Source organism: Vulpes lagopus, chromosome 2, assembly GCF_018345385.1.
Source record: "Vulpes lagopus strain Blue_001 chromosome 2, ASM1834538v1, whole genome shotgun sequence".
Taxonomy (NCBI): domain Eukaryota; kingdom Metazoa; phylum Chordata; class Mammalia; order Carnivora; family Canidae; genus Vulpes; species Vulpes lagopus.
The window spans coordinates 164,389,245-164,411,487 of record NC_054825.1 but is presented as its reverse complement, the minus strand read 5'-3'; the positions used below and the strand labels follow the sequence as shown (position 1 = coordinate 164,411,487).

Below are 22,243 nucleotides of genomic sequence, written 5' to 3'. Positions count from 1 at the left end.
CCCAGACTCCTAGGTCCTGGGGAAATAAGTGGGAACCCAGACCCATGCGTTCTAAGAGGAGGAGGGAAATGGGGCCTAGACTCCAGGACCTAATGGAGAAGGAGCTGGGAGCCCGGGTTCTGAGGATGGAGGGCCGTGATGGCCAGGACATCCTGCAAAGTCCCGGCACCTGAGCCTGAATCTCTCTGTTGTCCAAGGTGGGCAGTTGGGAGCAGCAGACTCTCCGCCTAAAGTACCCGCTGTGGTCCCGCTACGGCCGCTTCCTGCAGCCGGTGGACGACACGCAGCACCTGACCGTCGCCACGCTGGAGGAGAGGCCCTTTGTCATTGTGGAGCCGGCCGACCCCATCAGTGGCACTTGCATCCGAGACTCCGTGCCTTGCCGGAGCCAGCTCAACCGCACCCACAGGTGACAGCCCCGGCTCCGGGAGTTCGGCTTCAAAATCCCTTGAAGCCCAGCAGTCCTGGCCCCAGCCCCCTCCTCCCTCGGAACTCAGGACCCACAGAGCCCTCCAGCTTAGTCACCTTAGACAAGTCACGGAACTCCTTTGAGCCTGTTTCCCCAGAAAGCGCTAACTATAGTTTTTAGCTGCTGCTTGTCTCTCTCTCCATACCCTCATCTCATGGGAGAGTCTGAAGTGGGGGGTCCCCAGCATCCCCAAGCCTGCTCGCTCCCCGCAGCCCTCCCCCGGACGCCCCCCGCCCGGAAAAGCGGTGCTGCAAGGGCTTCTGCATCGACATTCTGAAGCGGCTGGCGCAGACCATCGGCTTCAGCTACGACCTCTACCTGGTCACCAACGGCAAGCACGGAAAGAAGATCGACGGCGTCTGGAACGGCATGATCGGCGAGGTGGGGCGCGCCTGGACCGGGGCCGGGAGGGGGCGGGGCCGGGGCGGGGCCACGGCGCTGGGGGCGGGGCCATCCCAAGGCCCTCCTTGGCGGGGGCGGGGCCACCAGGGGGACCTGTGGGCGGAGGGGCGGGGCTAGATGGGTGGCCCGCCTAAGAGAAGGGGCCCAGAGGATGGAGCCCAAATCCCGAGAGCTTTTTCTGGGAGCATGCCCTGGCCTGGGACTACTACCTCTTTCCACCCCTGACTCTCACCTCCTCCTTTCCTGTTCCACTCTGCGTCCCCCTCAGCCATCCTGCCACCCTTCCAGCCCTCTCACCCTGTCACTGGCCCGCCGGGGCCAGTCTTGCCCCACCATCCTCCTCCATGTGCTCGAGCCAGCCAGGTTCCTTCACCCGCCTCGTCCTCACCCCAGGTGTTCTACCAGCGCGCGGACATGGCCATCGGTTCCCTCACCATCAACGAGGAGCGGTCCGAGATCGTGGACTTCTCTGTCCCCTTCGTGGAGACGGGCATCAGCGTCATGGTGGCGCGCAGCAACGGCACCGTGTCGCCTTCGGCCTTCCTCGGTGAGCCGGGGCCCGGGGGCGGCAACGCTGGGGCGGCTGTGTGCCCAGTTCCCATCCCGGGATTGCCCGTCCCAGCGGTGTGGCTGGCGAAGCGGTATCCCTTCTGAGCTTTGGTTTCCCAGTCTGTGAAATGGGAGCAGCAGGTTTACCACGAGGCCAAGGAAACTGGAACTCCAGGAGCCTTCGCTTGCGCCTTCTCTTCAAGGCCCTGCACCGTGTATTCTCCTATTTGTAATTTTATGTTCTCTTTTATTAAAGACAACCCTCCAAATTGTATAAGCTTCAGGCCCCCCAAATTTCAATTCTTCTCCTGTATATATGAGAGGAGGGAAAGAGATTGACATGAAAGTGGCACAGGCTAAGTGCTCTGCTCACTTCTCAGTGTTTACTGAGCACCTATCATGGGCCAGGTGCTGGGGTGTGCACACAAGCTCCTCTCCTCTAAGAGCCCTTGGCCTCGTGGGGAAGACAAAATCATCTCCTAAGGGGATTCATGGACAAGATCACTTCAGGTGGTGATGAATAGTATAAGCGATTAAGCAGGGGTGAGGAGTTGGAGAGGAAGGGATTGGTGCTGCCAGAGATGGGCAAGAAGACCCCTTTGGAGATCGGGCTAGAGAACCTGGCAGAGATCCAGGTAGAGGGATCAGCTGAGACAAAGACCCCCAAGGTAGGAATGTGAATGGAATGTTTGGGAAATGTCTGGAAATCTGTGTGACTGGAGGGGGCAGTGAGTGATGGGAAGGGGTGGGAGGCAAGAGTTAAGAGGGAAGTGCAGGGCCTTGGTGGCTCTGGTAAGACAGCTGGGTTTTACCCTTATGGCAGTGGCCAAGGTTTTTAACTGTAGATGGTGGGGGAGGTGATATATGATCAGATCTAGGCTTTGAAAATATCCCACTGGAGACAGTTGGGAGCAGGAGGCCCACGAGAAGGCAAAGGTCTGTGCAGAGGAGGTGGGTGTGGGATAGGAAGATGGCAGTGAGGGTGAGGCGAGGAACCAGGCTTGGGGTGTGGTTAGGAAGCTGGTACCCGATGGGTTGGTGGCCGTGAGGATCGGGTAGGGATCTCCCTGAATTTGGAGACAAAGAGAAGGAAAAGTGCACATCAGGCCAAGGAGCAGGTCACGTCAGTTCCCTCTTGCTCTCTGAAGTCTGGGCAAAGCTCCTGGGAATGGGAAGGCTGGGAGAAGGGACATCTCTTCCTTTGTGTTTGCTTTCTGTATATTTTGCCAAGAACCTCTCTGTGGCTGTCTGTTTGCCCCAAGGTCTCTGCAGGGCACCCTGAGATGCACGGCATGGGGCCCCTGCCTTCCGCAGGGAAGTGACAAGGTCATATTTCTGTCCCATCACGTTGCTCAGTGGAAGCAACAGGAGTGTCCCCAAGATGCCACCATGACAGTCCATGGTGGTGACCCTGCTGTGACAGGGGCAGTCCTGGCTGCCTGTGCTTTGGCCCAGGGAGGTCAGAGCACCTGGTACGAATCTCAAGGAAGTGGTGATTGGGTTTATTGTCAGTGAACTCCCAGACGCAGTGTGAGGAGGAGACACATGGATGTGAGTTTGTCTGGTAGATAGGTCAGGATGGTGCCCCTGGCAGGGGAGTGGTGGAGATAAGGCAGGGAGGGTGAGGCTTGTTCTGGAACTGTGAGTTCTGGCCCGTCAAGGCTTGTGGGTTCTTGGCTCCCTTCTGTGGGGAGCCACAGAAGGCTCTGAGCAGGGGAGAGACCAGGTCACCTCTGGGTGCAGGAGGAGCTTCTAGGGCTGCAGAGCTGGGGTGGGGATGCCCCAGAGGAGAGGAGAGGATGAGGCCTGAGGCTGTTGGCTGAGAGAATGGGGAGGGAAGGCCAAAGTGGGGGGCAGTGGTGGGGGGACAGGCTGGAGCTGAGGGGGGAGGGAAGGAAGGTGGGGACAAGGCTGGCAAATGGGGTGGGTGGGTTGTGACTGGATGGAAGGTGGGCCTAGGTGTTGGTGTAAAATATGGTGAGTGGCCCTGGTGGAGACTTGGGTCTGGGACTCAGGAAACATTTAGAATATATTTGGCTCAGGAAATATTTAGGGTATATAATGGTTGAATTGGCTGTCTTTGAGAGAGACTGTCTCCCAGGGATCTGAACAGGCAATGAGGCTGTCCCTGAGATGGGGAGCCCAGGAAGGGGACAGATGGACAAGGTCAGATCTGCAATGCATCCTGTTCACATGTCTGTGATCCCCCCAATCCTTTGCTTGGCCAAGCCATGACCCCACACCCCTTTGCCCTCAGAGCCCTATAGCCCTGCCGTGTGGGTGATGATGTTCGTCATGTGCCTCACTGTGGTCGCCGTCACCGTTTTCATCTTTGAGTACCTCAGTCCAGTGGGCTACAACCGCAGCTTGGCCACGGGCAAGCGTGAGTCCCCTTCTTCCATTACCTCAGAGCACCCAGACCGCAGAGAGAACTACATTTCCCAACAGCCCCTGGGGGAGAGCCCGGCAGTGCCAAAGGTCTTGGGGGCTCCTGGGAATTGTAGTTCTTTCTGCTCCCTCATGGAGTAGAAGGGATTTGGGGTCCATGTCCCCCCTCATGGCCCCCTGCAGGGCCTGGCGGCTCAACCTTCACCATTGGGAAATCCATCTGGCTGCTCTGGGCCCTGGTGTTCAATAACTCCGTGCCCGTGGAGAACCCCCGGGGGACCACCAGCAAAATCATGGTGCTGGTGTGGGCCTTCTTCGCTGTCATCTTCCTCGCCAGCTACACAGCCAACCTGGCCGCCTTCATGATCCAGGAGGAGTATGTGGACACGGTGTCCGGGCTCAGTGACCGAAAGGTGTGTGTGTCCGGGGAGAGGGGAAGTTGGCTATGGTTGAAGGTCAGGTCAGAGTTTGCACCAAGGACGTCAGAAAAGGATTCCTGGGGGTATTTCCCCAGAAAGAGTTCCAAAATGGTAGAATAGAATGTTCTGGAAGAGAAAGATGATGTTTCATCTTTCATGAACTTTTTTTTTTTTTTAAGATTTTATTTATTTATTCACGAGAGACACAGAGAGAGAGAAGCAGAGACATAGGCAGAGGGAGAAGCAGGCTCCCTGTGGGGAGCCTGATGCAGGACTCAATCCCAGGACCCCAGGATCACGACCTGAGCCAAAGGCAGATGCTCAACCACTGAGCTACCCAGGTGCCCCCACGACAAACTGTTTAAATATTCCCAGGAGAAGAGTGACCCCAAATGTTCTGGGGGGCAGTTGTGTCAAATGGGATATTCTAGACCAGTATTTCTCTCAAACTGTGAAAAACGACTAAACTGTGAACTTTCTCCAGTGGAGATCAATGCTTTTGTAAAGTACAATAGAAACAAATTGTGAGAAAATAAACATAAAATTGGAAACCAACACATGCACAATTCAAACCCAAATTTTTATGTAGTTTCAACAGACATAAAATTATTCTGTCAAATTGCTCTCACCTGTGTGGTGCCCAGCTAGCTCCATTGGTAGAACATACAACTCTTAATCTCGGGGTCATAAGTTCGAGTCTCTTGTTGGGTGTAGAGTTTACTTTAAAAATAAATAAATTTTAAAAATCTTTTTTTTTTTAATTGCTCTAAGTGCTCACTCTCTCAATTTCCATACTTACCTCATCACAGATCACAGTTTATTCGGGGACTGGTGGTTTGCAGAGCACACTTTGAGACTAAAGCGGTTAACTGGGTATCATCATGACCTATTAAAAGGCTGAAAAACCAGTTCAGTGGATTGCAACAAGCATTTTTTCCCCCAATTGAATAGAATAGAAAATATGTTTGCATCCTTGTTTTAATCATATATGCATTGAGATGCTTGACAATGCTTGACATTGAGCCAGCACACACTTGTATGGCTATGTCTCTTGTTAAAAGAGTAAACTATCGGGGCGCCTGGGTGGCTGAGTTAGGCATCCAACTCTTGATTTCAGCTCAGGTCATGATCTCAGGGTTGTGAGAGAGCCCCAAGTTGGGCTCAGGCTGAGAATGGAATCTGTTTAAGATTCTTGCTCTCCCTCTGCCCCTACCCAGCCCACCTTGCAGCTCACACATGCAGGAGTTTTCTCTCTCTGTAAAGAAAAGGGTGAACTATTTCTGAATGGATTGGTAAATAGCAATTGCCTCTGCCTCTGGGACTTCCCATGATCCACCAAGTGAAGGGTTAATGCCTGGCCATCAGAGGCCTCTGAGACCCTTCTTAAACTCTGTAGCCAGTGTCTTTTCTGATTGGATCATGATCAGGCCATGGTGGGTGTTAAATATTTCAGTGTTACTCCTGACTATGTATATATACGTGAGTGTGCGTGTGTGCGTGTCTGAATGCATATATGGGAATATCTGCAGAGATATCTGCTGGGTGGGAGTAGGAAAGGGTCATGGTGAGCAAATGTGAGAAACACTTCTGGACCAGGGTGCCTGCCAGTTGACAGGTGTCCCCCAGAATAGAGCATCTGGGTCAAGGATATCCTTGACCCAGATGGTCCCAGGGGGGCGCCCTAATAACTTCCCATCCTGCCCCAGTTCCAGCGGCCCCAGGAGCAGTACCCACCCCTGAAGTTTGGGACGGTGCCCAACGGGTCCACGGAAAAGAACATCCGAAGCAACTACCCCGACATGCACAGCTACATGGTGCGCTACAACCAGCCCCGCGTAGAGGAAGCGCTCACTCAGCTCAAGGCAGGGTCAGCGCAGACTCGGGCTGGGGGGTGGGGGGCCACTGGGGACCTTGAGGATGCTTGAGATTGTGAGGGACTGGGGGTCACTCATCAGCTTCAGAGGTCAGCTGTGGTGGGGGTCAGCTTGGAGGGCATAGGTCATTGAGGGAGAACCAGAGTCCTCATGATGTTTTCAGAGATATAGTACTTAGAGATTCTGGAACCAGACTGCCAGGTTCAGATCCTGACTCTGTCTCTTCTTGTGTGTGACCTGGGGCAAGTTACTGAACCACTCTGAGCCTTGGCTTCCTCCTCCGTAAAATGGGGATAACAAAAGGACCCACCTTACAAGGCTGCTATGAGAATCATTATAGCTATTATTACTGGTTCGTAGAATATATTATTTGCTGGCAGTAGTACCGGCACGCTGTGGGTGTTTGCTGCTATATTATTATTTTCATAGATGATCACTAGATCTGAACTCACTGGAATCGACACTTGGATTAGGTTGTGGGGTTTTTTGTGTGTATTTTTATTTTTTTTTTATTTTTTTTTTTTTATTTTTTATTTTTTGTGTGTGTGTGTGTATTTTTAATGTCAGTTTCTCGAATCAAGGAGGTAGAGTTAAGTTCAGGCTCCGAAGTACAGACCAAGGTTACCACAAAGCTGAGCACAGTAACTCTCTCCTTGGCCCTCCCGGATTTCATCATTCAGTATGCATTTGTTTTCTTGGTCCCTAGTCTATGCCAGGCAGTGAACAAACAGACCACAATCCCTGCTTTTAAGGGAGCTTAGGGTCCAGAGGTGGGAAATGAACAAGAAACGTACAAGTGGAAAAATCAGCATGATCCACAAAGGGATGGTGAGCCAGGGCATGACCGAACCGGGATATATTCACCAGGGTGTTCAGGACGGGTCTCTTGTAGGAGGTGACTGGAGCAGGGCCCTGAGGAAGGTGAGGGCAAGCCAGGTGGATTTGTGGAGGCAGAGGCTTGCAGGCAGAGGAAACGGTGTGCAAAGGGCCTGAGGTGGGAGTGGTCTTGGATTATTGGAGGACAAGCAAGAAGGCCAATGTGGCGGAAGGGCAGAGAGCTGACTTTAGGGGGAGATGAACATAGGCCATGGGTGTGAGCTCTGAGGCCGAGGTCAGGGCTGGGTTTTCTTTAAAGGGCAGGGAGAACCCACAAGGAGGGGAGAATTCAAGTAGGGGAGGGATGTGATCTGATTTCTGTTTCCAAATGCTCCCTCTGGCTGCCAAATGGAGAATGGAGGGATGGGCATCATTGGGATCGGTGTGGAGGCTATTGTGTCCTCTGGATCACCTTTTCCTATGGCCACCTTCTGCTCACCCCTCAAGTAGCCACTCCTTTTTACTCCTCTGGCTTGCCTGGATTTGTTGAGCTGCAAGAAAGAAATCCAGTCGACCTGGTATAAGGAAGATGGTTGGGTCAGCATCGTGACTCAGGGGAGGCTCTCAAAACCAGTTGCAGAAGAGAAACCTAGGCTTTGTGGGATCATGAAAGTCATTCATTCATTTTAAAATGTTTTAAAGAGCACCAACCCTGTGCCAGGCAGTTCCTGCACTGGATAGCCATAGTCGACAAAAGAGGTAAGTCACCTGGATCCCTAGGAGTACTTGAACAGACAGAGGCTTCTTTTTCCTCTCTCAGTAAGAAGTCCAAGGCTGGCACGATAGCTCAGAGATACCATCAACGATCCAAACTCTTTCCATATATCTGTTCTACCAACCTTGGTGCATAGACCTTCTTGCTCATTGAGATTGCCTCATGGTGACAGGATGGCTGCTGCCCCGCTGTGGAGCATATCTTGGTTCCAGACTAGAAGGAGGAGGAAGAGTGAAAGAGTGGAGGATCTTCTCCTGGCAAGGCCTTGCGTTTTTATTGGGGAAAGTATGCCTTTCGGAGGACCTTCTGGCTATTTCACAGCCTGTGTCAGATGATCATTCCCAGAGGCAAAGGAAGTTGGGAAATCGACTGTGTTAGCTTTCCAGTCTCCGTCATACACAATGACAGAGGGAGAGGTTGCAAATGGAGATGGTGCCAGCCGAGCCATCAGCCCGAGTCCTGCCCTTGTGGAGTTTGTATTGTGTCACCCAGCAGCATTTCCCTTGCCTCTTTTCCTTCTCTGGGGCCCTACCTCCTCTCTCTCGACTTCTGGGAGTCACAAGGTCTCTTGTCTCCATCTCTGCCTGTGCCCTCTCTGGGCCTTCTTCCCCTGAAAGCTTCTTCTCATTTCCCACTTGGTGGGCCTCAGCCCCTTCTCATCAGCCACCTTTTCTCTTTCTCTGCCCTACTTCACCCCTGCAAAGAATTGCCCCTTCCTCTTCCACCCTCTCCCCCTTGAAGCACCAGGAAATCAAGGCATTTGGGGTAACAGACTTTTCTTTTTTACCCTGAGACTTTGAGCAGCCTCATGAACATTTTCGGGGCTAGCAGAAGAGTCCAGAGGCTGCACTCTAACTATTGAAACTTGATCAACCACACTAGCCGGCCATTCACTATGTTGGGTCTTCCTGCCTTGACAAATGGACCTTCACAAACAGAAAGGGTAAACGAGTTCAAGTTCAGAATTCTGCCTTCCACGAGAGCACCTGACTCCCTGTCTTCCCACCCAAATCTCTTTCCTTGCCTCTCGCAGCTTCTCAAGGCTGCCCGCATTCCTTGGCTCATGGCCCTGGATCCTTGGAACTCTGCTTGCATTGTCACGTCGTCTTCTCTGCTTGACCTTCCCCACCTCCCAACTTCCTCTTGAAAGGACCTTGTGACTACGTTGGGTCCACTGGTATAATCCAGGATGATCTCCCCACCCCCAGAGCCTTTATTTATTCACATCTGCAAAGTCTCTTTTCTAGTGTAAGATAACATATTTATAGGTTCCAGGCATTAGGATGTGGATATCTTTGGGGGAAGCTTTATCCTACCTACCCCAGGTTCCCAGAGCATAATCTCCAACGGAGGTGTGGGTTCTGGATGGGCACAACTCCTTGGCCCCAGGGACTCCTCTGGGAATGGGGGGAGTCCTCAAGAGCATGCACTCCCTTGCCAGAGGTCAAAGATGGGTATTGAGTTCAGAGAATCCTGGGCAGAGGTGTTAGGACACAGAACAGAACAGGAAAAACTGCTTTTTAAATTGTGCATAAACCTTCTTGCTCATTGCATGCATGCATGCATCCATTCTTTTCTCTAGAGACCACTTGTCCAGATCTTCCCATATAATGTGGGGGTGCTGGTGTCCCCCATGGCCTGGGAGTTCCTAGTAGTATCCTGGGGGGTGTTTAACAGCACTGATTTTTTTTTTTAAGATTTTATTTATTAATGAGAGAAATAGAGGCAGAGACATGGGAAGAGGGAGAAGCAGGCTCCCTGGAGGGAGCCTGATGCGGGACTGGATCCCAGGACCCCAGGGATCACAACACCTGAGCCAAAGGTGCCTCAACAACACCTCAATCACTGAGCCACCCAGGTGCCTCAACAACACTGATTTTAAAACCAGATAGTCCTGGGTTGCAATGGGGGCCAGGGGACTGGTGGGCAAACAAAGTCTTGTGCTCCCTTCCAGAACACCCTTCCTCCACTGGCCTCCTGCACTTTCTGCAGCTGTGAAGGCTGGTGGGCCCCTTCGCCTCACCCCTTTCCTAGGGCTACCCCATCTGGAGGACACCTTCTTTCTCTGTGCCTGGCACCCTTTGCCTTCACATTCCCAAGGCTCTGGAACAATGTTTCCCTTCCCCCAAATGTCTTTTAACCTCTCTTTAGCTGTTTTACTTGCATAACACCTTGTTAAAAAATAATAAGGTAAGGGGCCCTTGGGTGGCTCAGTCAGTTAATGGTCTGCCTTCTGCTTGGGTCATGATTTTGGTCCTGGGACTGAGCCCTGTGTCAGGCTCCCTGCCCAGCGGGAAGTCTGCTTCTCCCTCTCTCTGCTCATTTTCTCTCTCTCTCTCTCTCTCTCTCTCTCTGTCTCTCAAATAAATAAATAAAATATTAAAAATTAATAACAATAATAAGGTAAAAAGAGAAGATAGCTCCCTCTTCCCTCCTTATGTACTGTTCATGATTCTAGGAGTTTTTTCTAGCCTTTTTTTTTTTTTTTTTTTTTTTGTAGAGCACAGCTGGGGAACCATATATAGTAATTTAAATTTTTCTATTAATTTTATTGATATATTGTTTTTACCCCCAAATCTCCAATACATGATTTCAATATGTAATATAAAAACTAACGAGTTTTTGGTTTGGGTCTTTTTGGAAGTGTGTTATACTCAGCACATCTGTTTGGACTGGCCACATTTCAAGTGTTCAAGAGTCACATCTGACTAGCAGCTGCCCCTGAGGACAGTGTCAATCCAGAACTTTGTCTTTTTACCTTTTTTCCCTTAAGTTTATTTATTTGTAATCTCTGCATCCAGGGTGGGGCTCAAACTCACAACCCTGAGATAAAGAGTCATGGGCTCTCCGGACTAAGCCAGCCAGGCATCTCTTTTATCTCTTGTGGTTCCTTTTTCTTCCCTTTCTTCTTTTCCCTACTTCATCCTCCTTCGTGTCCTCCTCCTCTTCTCTTATTTGTAGTTCTTCCCCTTCCTGGTCGTCTTCTCTGCTTGCCTCACCCGCAGATGTCATAGAGGGTCTCCCTTCCCCTGAGGATCACGATAACATTGGCTCGAAACAACCCTCCAAAGAAGTCTGCAAATTCGTGTGCTTCTTAGGCTCACTCTGGTTTCAAGCTCCTCTTTGCTGGATCTAATTTCGCTTTCTGGAGCATCCCACTGGCCCGAGTGTGTCTTCCCAACCCCACAGCCATTAACCAAAATCGGAGCCCACCCCTTAAATCCGCATAAAAGCCTCCACTGGCCTCAGACCTGGGTGTCCAGTGCTGGGATTGGGGGTGAGCCTGGGAAAGCAGCTGTCCCCCAGAATGCAGCGCACGCTGCAGCGCAATTCTAAAGTTTTTTAGTAGCCACATTAAAAGACGTAAAAAGAAACGGGTGAAATTAATTTTAACAATGCATTTTATTGAACACAGTCTATCCGAAATATTATTGCAACACGTAATCAGTATAAAAATGGTTGAGACCTTTTACGTAATCCCCCACCCCCACCCCCTGCGCGCGCCACACCCCCCCCCCCCCCCCCCCCCCCGCACGAAGTCGGGCGTGCAGTTTACACTCAGCACATCTCAATTCAGACGCTCAGCATTCAAGTGCTGGGAATAGCCACTTGGCGTGCAGCTACCCTATTGGGCAGCCCAAACTACGTCATGTAAATGCAAATTTTCCTAGTGAACCTTAGGAACAGCCCTGGCCTCCACCCCCAGCCCCCCGAGACTCCCGCTTCCTTACTCACCCCTAAAGGATCCTCCCCAGCCAGCCAACTGACTCATCTACCCCCCTCCCCGCTTCCGGTTCGTCCTCAGCCCCTCCAGGAAGACCCCTGGGAATTCCAGATCCTGTCCCTCTGTTCTGAAAGCAGGGCAGCTTCCCCAGGCTCTGCCCACCCACCCCTTCTACGGGAGCAGGACGGGCTCTTCCTTGGGACGCAGGGGGAATGTCTACCTCTTGTACTTCTCCAGGTATGCGTCACATTCTCGGTCTATTTCCTCACCGTCAAAGAGCAAAAATTCAGACACTCAGGGGGACCCCATGTCCTAAATCCATTTGGTTCCCGAGTTTTGGAGAGCAGCCCCATCTCAAAACAATGAATCCGAATCTCTCCCGCCCCTGACTTCAGAGAATGATGAATACCTGTATTTTTTTTTTCACCCAAATGTCAGCCACAACCCCCCACCCTTAAGTAAAAAGTTGCTTGAGGCTTCATTTGTGTCTTGTTGAGATAGACTATGCAGATCTTAAGTGTGAAGCTCATGGTTTGTCTGTATAACATGCAGATATGTTCACATGGCCAGATTAGGGTATGGACAATTTCCAGTTCCCCTCCAGTCACCGCAGGTTATCACAATAAACTAGGGTTGCCTGGTTTTGACTATCACATGAACAGAATCAGTGTACATAGTAGCTTTTGCGTCTGGCTTGTTTTGCCCCACGCTCTAGCAGGTTAGCTCGTTGCTGTATCCCATTGAGCATACTACTTTATGAATATACCAGAATTCGTCCATTCTACTGTTGGTGAACATTTGGATTGTTTCCAGTGTTTGGCCATTATGAACGCTCTACTATGAACATTCTTGTACAAGTCTTTGGGGGACGTACACATTCATTTTTCTTGGGTAAATCCCCAGGGGCGGAACTGCAGGATCACAGGGAGATGTAGGCTTAGCTTCAAAAGATACTGCCAGACATCTTCCAAAGTGGTAAATGCCAACTTACACACCAGCAGTGCAAAGTTCTACTTGTCCCATATCCTTGCCAAGGCTTGGACCGTTCCCATATCTTTTTAAATTTACTAGAGTGTTTATTATATATCAAGTTCTGCTCTCATTTAATTAGTTTTTTTTTAAGTTTTCTTTTTTTAAAATTTTTTTATTTATTTATGATAGTCACACAGAGAGAGAGAGAGAAAGAGAGAGGCAGAGACACAGGCAGAGGGAGAAGCAGGCTCCATGCACCGGGAGCCTGACGTGGGATTCGATCCCGGGTCTCCAGGATCACGCCCTGGGCCAAAGGCAGGCGCTAAACCGCTGCGCCACCCAGGGATCCCCTCATTTAATTAGTTTATTATTAGTTTTCTGGGGCTATTGTAAATTTGTTGCCTCACTGTTCTGGAGGCTAGAAGTCCTCTGGGCTCCTTCTCAGGGCAAGGGAGGGAACTCTCCTTGGCTTGTGGATGGGCATCTTCCCCATCGTCTTCCATTTATGTGTCTCTGTGTCCAAATTCCCGCTTTTTGTAGACACCTTTTCTTTTCTTAGGATTTTGTTTATTTATTCATGAGAGACACACAGAGAGAGAGAGAGAGGCAGAGACACAGGCAGAGGGAGAAGCAGGCTCCCTGCAGGGAGCCTGATGCAGAACTCGATCCCAGGACTCTGGGATCATGACCTGAGCCAAGGCAGATACTCAACCACTGAGCCACCCAGGTGCCCCAGGACACCTGTCTTAATGGACTAGGTCTCACCCTAATTACTTTATTTTAACTTGACTACCTCTGTAAAGACCCTATCTCCAACTAAAGTAGGACCTCCATATACAACTGTTAGGAGAGACAGTTCAACCCATAATACTTTAGGGGTGAATATTATCATTCCCATTTTATAGATGAGGAAATTGAGGCACAGCCACAACCCATAGCTACTGAGTGGCAGAGCTGGAATTTGAATCCTGGCTGTTGGATTCTGAGCTCAGCCCCTCAACCACTACACTACATTGCCTCAGGTGGGCAGTGAAAATCCCAGAATTACCCTCTTTGTGCCCCTCACCAGCAGCCTCTTGGATTCACAAAGGATACTGTGTATTTCTCACTGTCACCTCTTGCTCTGATTTCCTGCTTCAGCTGAATTCTTTTTCCCCCGGTATTCCTTTTTACATTCCGCCCCCCCCCCCTAACTTTTAGTTCTATTTTTATCAGAGTTAAACATCCACATAGTTTGGAGAGTCAAATACAAGATTTTTTTTTTTTAAATGAAAACCAACAGTCTCCCATCTGCCTACCCCTCCATTTCTCCCACCTCAAGGGAATCTTTTACCTTATTTATTGTATCATCTTGTTGTTTGTGTCCCGGTCTCTAAATACCATGTTTGTATGGCTACCTCTTGATTTTTCAATTTTAGGTATTTTCCATTCACTGCTTACTATGGAAGACACATACTCATACTCTTATTTAAATTACTCCAGCCTCCCACACTGTGATTCTGGCTAGATGAATATGCAGTGTTTACATGTTATGACTGTATAAATGCTCCCACAGCTGCCAGAAGTAGTAAACCATGATTACTTTCCTCTCCTACACAATTCTTTGTTTTTCCTGGAGTTAATAATTGTCTTTTTTTTTTTCCAGTTGCTTAGCGGCTGAGTTTTCTTTGTTAATTCAAAATTCTCTGTTAACTATGTGAATCTCTTCTCCACATACTTGTTCGCATCAGGTACTCCATTAATTTCATCATATCAAAGAAGTTTCTCTTGTGGCCCCTGGCCTGCTCCAGTCTGCTGCATAGCTGCCATTTTGATGCCTTCACCTGCCCCCTGGTTTGGTTCCTGTCATATACTAATTCTCATTCTTCCTGAGTTTTTCTCTCCTCTTCTTCTGACAAAAGGCACAGGGTGGTGGTGGGGCAGGTAAAACTTTAGAGACACTGTGTATCTGAAAACATCTGTAGTCTAGATAGGCCTTCTGACTGGGTATAAAATTCTGGGTTAGAGATCATTTTCTTCTAGAATTTTGAAGGCATCATTCCTTTGTCTTCTATTTTCCAGTATTACTGTTAAAATCTAAAGTCATTCTGATGCATAAGGCTGTGTGTCACCTGTTTTTCTTTCCCTATTCTCAGTATGCTGACATTTCTCAGCAACATGTCTTCATTTATTTTCATTATTGAATCTTTCCATTATATCCTCATGGCATTCATTCTGGGAAACTTCCTTGATTTCTTTCCATTACAATTTCCGCCTTCCCTCCATTTCTCTCTAGATCTCTTATCCTTTCTTCCTGGAACTCTTATTAATTTGATATTGGGCTTCCTGAACTGACTCTTTATCCTCTCTTATTTTTCCATCTCTTTAACTTTCTGCACTACTTACTGAGAGCTTTTCTTGTCCTTATCTTCCACCCTTTTATTAAGCTTTTCATTTCTGGTATTATATTTTCAATTTCTAAGGACTCTTTTTTTAAGTTTATTTATTTTTATTAATCTTTACACCCAATATAGGACTCGAACTCACAACCTCCAAATCAAGAGTTACATGTTCTTCCAACTGAGCTAGCCAGGCACCCTATTAAGAATTTATTTTCTGATCTCTAAATTTTATAATATTTTGTAAATATTATAGTATTACTTGACAGTAGCCTACATTTTATGATATGCTATTCAGAGTTCAAAGTTGAGTATCTTGTTTCTCTGATGATATTGGTTGTTGTTGGGTTTTTTGCATTTTTTTCCTCTCTGCATAATCTGTTTCCTCCCTTCTCATGTGTTGGTTTTGCTTCTATCTTATTGAGACTTTATCGATGTTTAGTAATCCTTGGTAGTCTGTTTATACTTGGGAATAGAAGTCCAAAACTCTGGAATTGGTGGGCCTGTGATTACATTAGTGGGGTTGTTGACTGAACTTCACAGTAGGTGATCTGTCTGGACCATTTTTGTTGGGGAATTCAATGTTGATATTTTTTTGTCTTGTATCTCAGTCATATATATGTATGCGTGTGCACATGTATCATATACATATTATAAATGTAATGTTTTATTTATTTTATTAAAGATTTTACTTATTTTGAGAGAGACAGAGAGCGAGAGAGCATAACAGGGAGGAGAGGGAGAAGCAGGCTTCCCGCTGAGCAGGGAGCCTGAATGAATGTCTTTTAACTTTCATATCATTAAGGTTTATTTTGTCAAGGAGATCATGATTCAGTATTTGTTTTCCTTGTTAAAGTATTCCTTTATTCAGTATTTGTTTTCCATATTAAAAACATTACAAGGGCACCTACATGGCTCAGTTGAGCCCCGCATCAAGCTCCTTGATCAGCGGGTAGCCTGCTTTCTCTCTCTCCCTCTGCTTGCCGCTCCCTCTGCTTGTGCTCTGTCTCTGTCAAATAAATGCTTTTTAAAAGATATTCATTCAGGGATGCCTAGCTAGCTCAGTTGGAGACCATGTAACTCTTGATTTCAGGGTCATGAGTTCGAGTCCCATGTTGGGTGTGGAGATTACATAAATAAACAAACAAACAAACAAACATCCTTAAACAAAAAAGACATTCATCCAATAGTATTTATTAAGATCTTCTTGCATCAAGCACTGGGCTAGGTGCTGAAAGGGTATAGCAGTGAACAAATCCAAGTCCTTGGGACACCTGGGTGGCTGAGTGGTTGAGCATCTGCCTTTGGCTCAGGTCATGATCGCAGGGTCCTGGGATTGAATCTCACATCGGGCTCCCTGCAGGGAGTCTGCTTCTCCCTCTGCCTATGTCTCTGCCTCTCTCTGCGTGTGTCTCTCATGAATAAATAAATAAAATCTTAACAATCTTTTTGAATTTTTAAATTTTTATTAAAATTTAAACTCAAAGAGCCATATATAGCTTGTAGTTACTACCATGGACAGCGCCAGGAAACCCCATCCTTACAGAGGCGTTTGAGGGAATTGGCAACCTCATGTGGTTCTGGCTGGCTCACATACCAAATATGGTCCTGCCCTACCACCGAGGGCAGACAAGCTCACAAGAAGAGAAACAAAATACATCTCTTAGAAAGAAATGCAGAAACACAGCTTCTCCCAGCCAGTTCTGGAAGCCCATTTGGTGAGAGATATTCAATTTTTCACTCACACAGGAAGGGCAAAAAAAGAAACCTCACATCCCCTTTCCACAAAATAAGAATTATTTTTTTACCTCTCTGATCAATTAAACTGTGTGTGCATACACACATCTTTATATATTCCTTACTGAAAGCATACACTGTTCTCATCTTGCTTTTTCCATGGAGAGGCACCTCTTGGCATCTCTTCCATATGAATGAAATCTTACCTCTTAGCTTCATGCCTGGCCCCACAGAACTTCCACCTCGACCCAGCCTGAATTCATTTGTTCATCTACCCTTTATGAAGCACCTGTTGTATGCCAGGTGCTGTTCTAGACCATGTGGATACAGCAGTGAACCAGACAGACAAGATCTGTTCCCTCATGGAATTTTTTTAAAAGATTTTATTTATTTTATTCATGAGAGACACAGAGGCAGAGACATAAGCAGAGATAGCTCCCTGCAGGGGGCCCGATACGGGACTTGATCCCAGGACCCTAGGATCATGAACTGAGCTGAAGGCAGACGCTCAACCAGAGCCACCCCCCCTTCATGGAATTTAAACTCCAGCAGGAGGAGATGGACGATAAAATTAATAATCAAGAATATGTCATAGTTACAAGGGGTATGTGCCATGGATGAAAATACAGTTGGGTCACTCACCCAAGTCTCGGAGGCTTGGGGAAGCTACAGGTCGCAGTATTACATATGTGCTCAGGAAAGTGTCTTTTGGGCAAACACTTGCAGGAAGTGAGGGACAGAGCCAGGTGGCTATCTGGAAGAAAAATGTTCCAGCCTAGGGAACAGCCAGTGCAAAGGCCCTGAGGCAGGAGGGTGCTGGAGCCATCCAGGAACTGCGTGTCAAGGCCAGTGGGGCTGGGGCAGGGTGAGTGAGGGAAGCATGGGTGGGAGATGAGGGCAGAGGGGTAGGAGGGATCCAGGGGTGTCTGGTGCCTTACGGCCTTGTAATGTGAGGTAACTCCATTTACTGAGTTAAGTGGGAAGCCAGGGGAGGGTAGTGAGCTGAGGAAGGACCGGATGCTGACTCAAATGTTAAGATCCCTGTGGCGACAGGGCAGGAATAAACAGGAAAGGAAAGACAGATGCGGGGATTTTTAATTTTTTCCAAACCTAAGCCTTATCAAAGGCCGTAAAATGGGGCTGAGTGTCAGTAGAGGTTTAGTGACAATGGGAGGGGATCAGGAGTAGGGGGCAGGGAAGGAAGGTCGGCGTCATATTGCCTAAGGACTGAGCAAAAGGTTACAAGTGAAGGCTCTTTGGATCCCCTCTTCCTGTAAGCCCCCTCAAATCTCTCTGCCAATAGAAGCCTTGATTTTTGGCTCTGTCTGCAATGGAGAGACCTGGGGGGGTCTCCCCACACACCTCTCCCTTGCACCCCTTGAGGACTCCTGGATACCCTTCTTCTGTCTCATCCTAGTCCTCAGCCCCTCCATCCCTCCTCTTCAACCTGACTCCAGAAACCCTCAGCTCCTTCCACTTAAACCAGGGAAGCAATTCACCTTTCTCTCCCAAGGGCATCTTCCTAAACAAAGAAACCTAGAGAGGAATTACAGTTTGCCTACAAGGCAACGGTGCCCGCAGGCAGTAGGCAGTTGTGATATTTTTCTCATATATATATATATATATGTTTCCAGATAGCAGCTGGGATCTCCCTGCCTGTTAGGATCCATATGAAATTAATTCATACCCCATTCTGCAGCCGTGGGATGGTGACTGCCCCCCCCCCCACAATTTTGTGCTCCTGGAGGAGCTTCAGAGTCTTTGTCTCACCCCCAAGTTTTTGCTTCAGCTAGAATCCTTTCCAAGCGTGGAATCTGCTGTCTGTCTCCCCATGTGGGGTCCGTGGACTACTTCTAGCCTTTTCCTTCATTTCTCTTGCAACCAGTCATGTACACAAGGCATTTAGGTGCTCATGTGTGAGAGTGTAGACAGGGCTTTATTGAAAATTTGGGGTCACGGACGCATTTACATCCACAGGTAGGCAAACCGCTCCAAAACCTTTGCCTTCTCCACGTTCCAGTGTCCAGTCACGTGCCTTCATCTCTCTTGTTTTCCCGGATCTGCACTGTCCAATACTATTTAAATTTCAATTGATTAAAAAAAATTAAGAATTTATTTATTTATTCATGAGAGACAGAGAGGGGCAGAGACACAGGCAGAGGGAGAAGCAGGCTCCCTGTGGGGAGCCCAATGTGGGACTCCATCCCAGGACCCCGGGATCACAACCTGAGCCAAAGGCAGCCGCTCAACCATTGAACCACCCAGGTACCCCTCAATTAATTAAAATTAAATAAAATGTAAAGTTCCGTCCCTTGGGTTCAACTGGTCACGTTTTGTGTGCTCAAAAGCCACAAGTGGCTGGTGGCTGCCACATTGGATAGTGCAGAGAGAACATGCTCATCATTGCAGAATGTTCTTTTGGATAATGCTGGACAAGACAGGTACCTCCCTCTAAGACCTAGTCTGGTGTCTGCAGTAGAGATGACCAAAATTGCACCCCACAAAACACATCATTAAAAAAAAAAATTAGAGTTATGCTCTGTATGGGATTCCAGGACTCTTTTTTTTTTTTCCCTCCCATGGTTATACCCTGGACATCTTCATGCCAGATCATAGGCATTTTTCTTGTTTCATAGAAGAGTTACACAGTGTTCCCCACCGTGAATTTATTTATTCACTTGTTCACTTATTCCCCAAATATTTACCACCACCTTCTTTGTGCTAGGAATTGTGCTGTGTCCTAGCTGGATCCTGCTTGAGTGGTGCTCGCAGTCTAATTGGAGAGGCTGAGATTAATCAAATAATCACAGAACTACCTGTACAGTGGCAGCAGTTGTGAAGGAAGTGACACGTGGCGTGTGCCACAATGTATTCATCTGCGAGCACTAATTCAATCTCCCTGCTTGTCTTCCCATCAAAGTTCAGAAATTAGGGCCTAGTGGGAGAACCAAAGCAAAGTGAGATGCGTGTCTGGGCCTGCATTTCCCATCTGAATGATGGAGATAACAGTTTCCAGCTCGCAGGAATGTGGAGAGGATGAATGAGTTATTACGGTAGATGGAACAGCATCTCACAATAGAAGTGATCGTTAGCGTTATTACTATGTGTACCCATTCCCTTTCTGAGCCTCAATTGTCCCCTGTAACATGGAGGAGTTTGCAGAACCTTCTGGGGAGGGCTTCCCTGAAGACTGAACGGATCAGTCATAGCTACCACGTTTTCAGCACTTTCTTTGCACCAAGTGCCATCTTACCTTTACAATGACCTGGGAAGGGAGGTACTGCTGTGATCCCCATTTTATAGATGGAGACTGAGACACCAAGAAGCGGTACAGTGACTTGCTCAAGAGTTCACCACTAGTCAGGATTTGGAGCACTTGGAGGTTAGGGGTGACAGGGGTTCCGGGCTGGGCCATGAGGGCATCTGAGTGGGACTGACCCTGCCTTTCATGCCCCCTGCCCCCAGGAAGCTGGACGCCTTCATCTATGACGCGGCTGTGCTCAACTACATGGCCCGCAAGGATGAGGGATGCAAGCTGGTCACCATCGGCTCAGGCAAGGTCTTTGCCACCACGGGCTACGGCATCGCTCTGCACAAGGGCTCCCGCTGGAAGCGGCCCATCGACCTGGCGCTGCTGCAGTTCCTGGGGGATGGTGCGCTGTACACAGGGATGCCTCGGGAGTGGGGTGTGGGGGACCAGAGCCCTGGGTCCTGGGCAGAGGAAGGGAGGATCAGGACACCAGGGTCAAGGGAAGAGGGGGCTGGGTGCCTAGATTTCTATATCAGAGAAGAGGATCCTTAGATGGTGCCTGTGGAAGGTGACCTATGACACTGAGCCTCCCCACTCCGCCTTTCTCCAGATGAGATCGAGATGCTGGAGCGGCTGTGGCTCTCCGGGATCTGCCACAATGACAAAATCGAGGTGATGAGCAGTAAGCTGGACATCGACAACATGGCAGGTGTCTTCTACATGCTCCTGGTGGCCATGGGCCTCTCCCTGCTGGTCTTCGCCTGGGAGCACCTGGTGTACTGGCGCCTGCGGCACTGCCTGGGGCCCACCCACCGCATGGACTTCCTGCTGGCCTTCTCCAGGGTAGGGGGGAGAGAGGGAGGCGGAAGGGCAGAGCTGGGGGGAGGCAGGCAGGGATGCCTGGAAGTGGAAGAGACCCGGGCCGAGGTGCGGGAGAGGCAGGAGGGGCGGCGAGGGTAAGGCAGGCGGTCCCGCAGGCCGCGCTGACCCCACTTCTCTCGCCGCCCCCGCAGGGCATGTACAGCTGCTGCAGCGCGGAGGCCGCCCCGCCGCCGGCCAAGCCCCCGCCGCCGCCGCAGCCGCTGCCCAGCCCCGCGTACCCCGCGGCACGGCCCGCGCCCGGCCCGGCGCCTTTCGTGCCCCGCGAGCGCGCCGCGGTGGACCGGTGGCGCCGCGCCAAAGGTGCAGGGCCGCCGGGGGGCGCGGGCCTGGCGGACGGCTTCCACCGCTACTACGGCCCCATCGAGCCGCAGGGCCTGGGCGTGGGCGTGGGCGTGGGCGTGGGCGAGGCGCGCGCGGCGCCCCGGGGCGCGGCCGGGCGCCCGCTGTCCCCGCCGGCCGCGCAGCCCCCGCAGAAGCCGCCGCCCTCCTACTTCGCCATCGTGCGCGACAAGGAGCCGGCCGAGCCCCCCTCGGGCGCCTTCCCCGGCTTCCCGTCGCCGCCCGCGCCCCCCGCCGCCGCGGCCTCCGCCGTCGGGCCGCCGCTCTGCCGCCTGGCCTTCGAGGACGAGAGCCCGCCGGCGCCCGCGCGGTGGCCGCGCTCAGACCCCGAGAGCCAGCCCCTGCTGGGGCCCGGCGCGGGGGGCGCGGGGGCCGCGGGGGGCGCGGGCGGAGGGGCCCCGGCTGCGCCGCCCCCGTGCCGCGCCGCGCCGCCCCCCTGCCCCTACCTGGACCTCGAGCCGTCGCCGTCGGACTCGGAGGACTCGGAGAGCCTGGGCGGCGCGTCGCTGGGCGGCCTGGAGCCCTGGTGGTTCGCCGACTTCCCCTACCCGTACGCCGAGCGCCTCGGGCCGCCGCCCGGCCGCTACTGGTCGGTCGACAAGCTTGGGGGCTGGCGCGCCGGCAGCTGGGACTACCTGCCCCCGCGCAGCGGCCCCGCCGCCTGGCACTGCCGCCACTGCGCCAGCCTGGAGCTGCTGCCGCCGCCGCGCCACCTCAGCTGCTCGCACGACGGCCTGGACGGCGGCTGGTGGGCGCCCCCGCCCCCGCCCTGGGCCGCCGGGCCCCCGCCCCGGCGCCGCGCCCGCTGCGGCTGTCCGCGGCCGCACCCCCACCGCCCGCGGGCCTCGCACCGCGCGCCCGCCGCCGCCCCGCACCACCACCGGCACCGGCGCGCCGCGGGGGGCTGGGACCTCCCGCCGCCGGCGCCCACCTCGCGCTCGCTCGAGGACCTCAGCTCGTGCCCCCGCGCCGCCCCCGCGCGCAGGCTCACCGGGCCCTCCCGCCACGCGCGCCGGTGCCCGCACGCCGCGCACTGGGGGCCGCCGCTGCCCGCCGCGCCGCACCGGAGACACCGGGGCGGGGACCTGGGTACCCGCAGGGGCTCGGCGCACTTCTCCAGCCTCGAGTCCGAGGTATGACGCGGCCCCGGGGGCCCCCGCGCCCCCTCGGTCAGCGCAGGCCACGGCCCGAGGGGGCGCGCGCAACGGACAGGACCCGCGTGGGTTGGGAAGGAAAAAAAAGGACCTGGCCGGACCCCGCCTGGAGCAG

General features: G+C 51.2%; 1 protein-coding gene across 1 annotated transcript in view; it reads left to right on the top strand.

Moving 5' to 3' along the window:
* GRIN2D (glutamate ionotropic receptor NMDA type subunit 2D) overlaps positions 1 to 22,239 on the top strand; it is a 31,701-nt gene extending 9,462 nt beyond the window's left edge. The window contains exons 4-12 of the mRNA XM_041738556.1: positions 198 to 409; positions 682 to 850; positions 1,265 to 1,418; positions 3,678 to 3,803; positions 3,992 to 4,221; positions 5,934 to 6,094; positions 19,969 to 20,156; positions 20,364 to 20,596; positions 20,767 to 22,239. Coding sequence (XP_041594490.1) covers positions 198 to 409; positions 682 to 850; positions 1,265 to 1,418; positions 3,678 to 3,803; positions 3,992 to 4,221; positions 5,934 to 6,094; positions 19,969 to 20,156; positions 20,364 to 20,596; positions 20,767 to 22,113 — 2,820 coding nt within the window. The 3' untranslated portion in view covers positions 22,114 to 22,239. The remainder of the gene's footprint in view (positions 1 to 197; positions 410 to 681; positions 851 to 1,264; positions 1,419 to 3,677; positions 3,804 to 3,991; positions 4,222 to 5,933; positions 6,095 to 19,968; positions 20,157 to 20,363; positions 20,597 to 20,766) is intronic.
* The last annotated feature ends 4 nt before the right edge of the window (positions 22,240 to 22,243 follow it).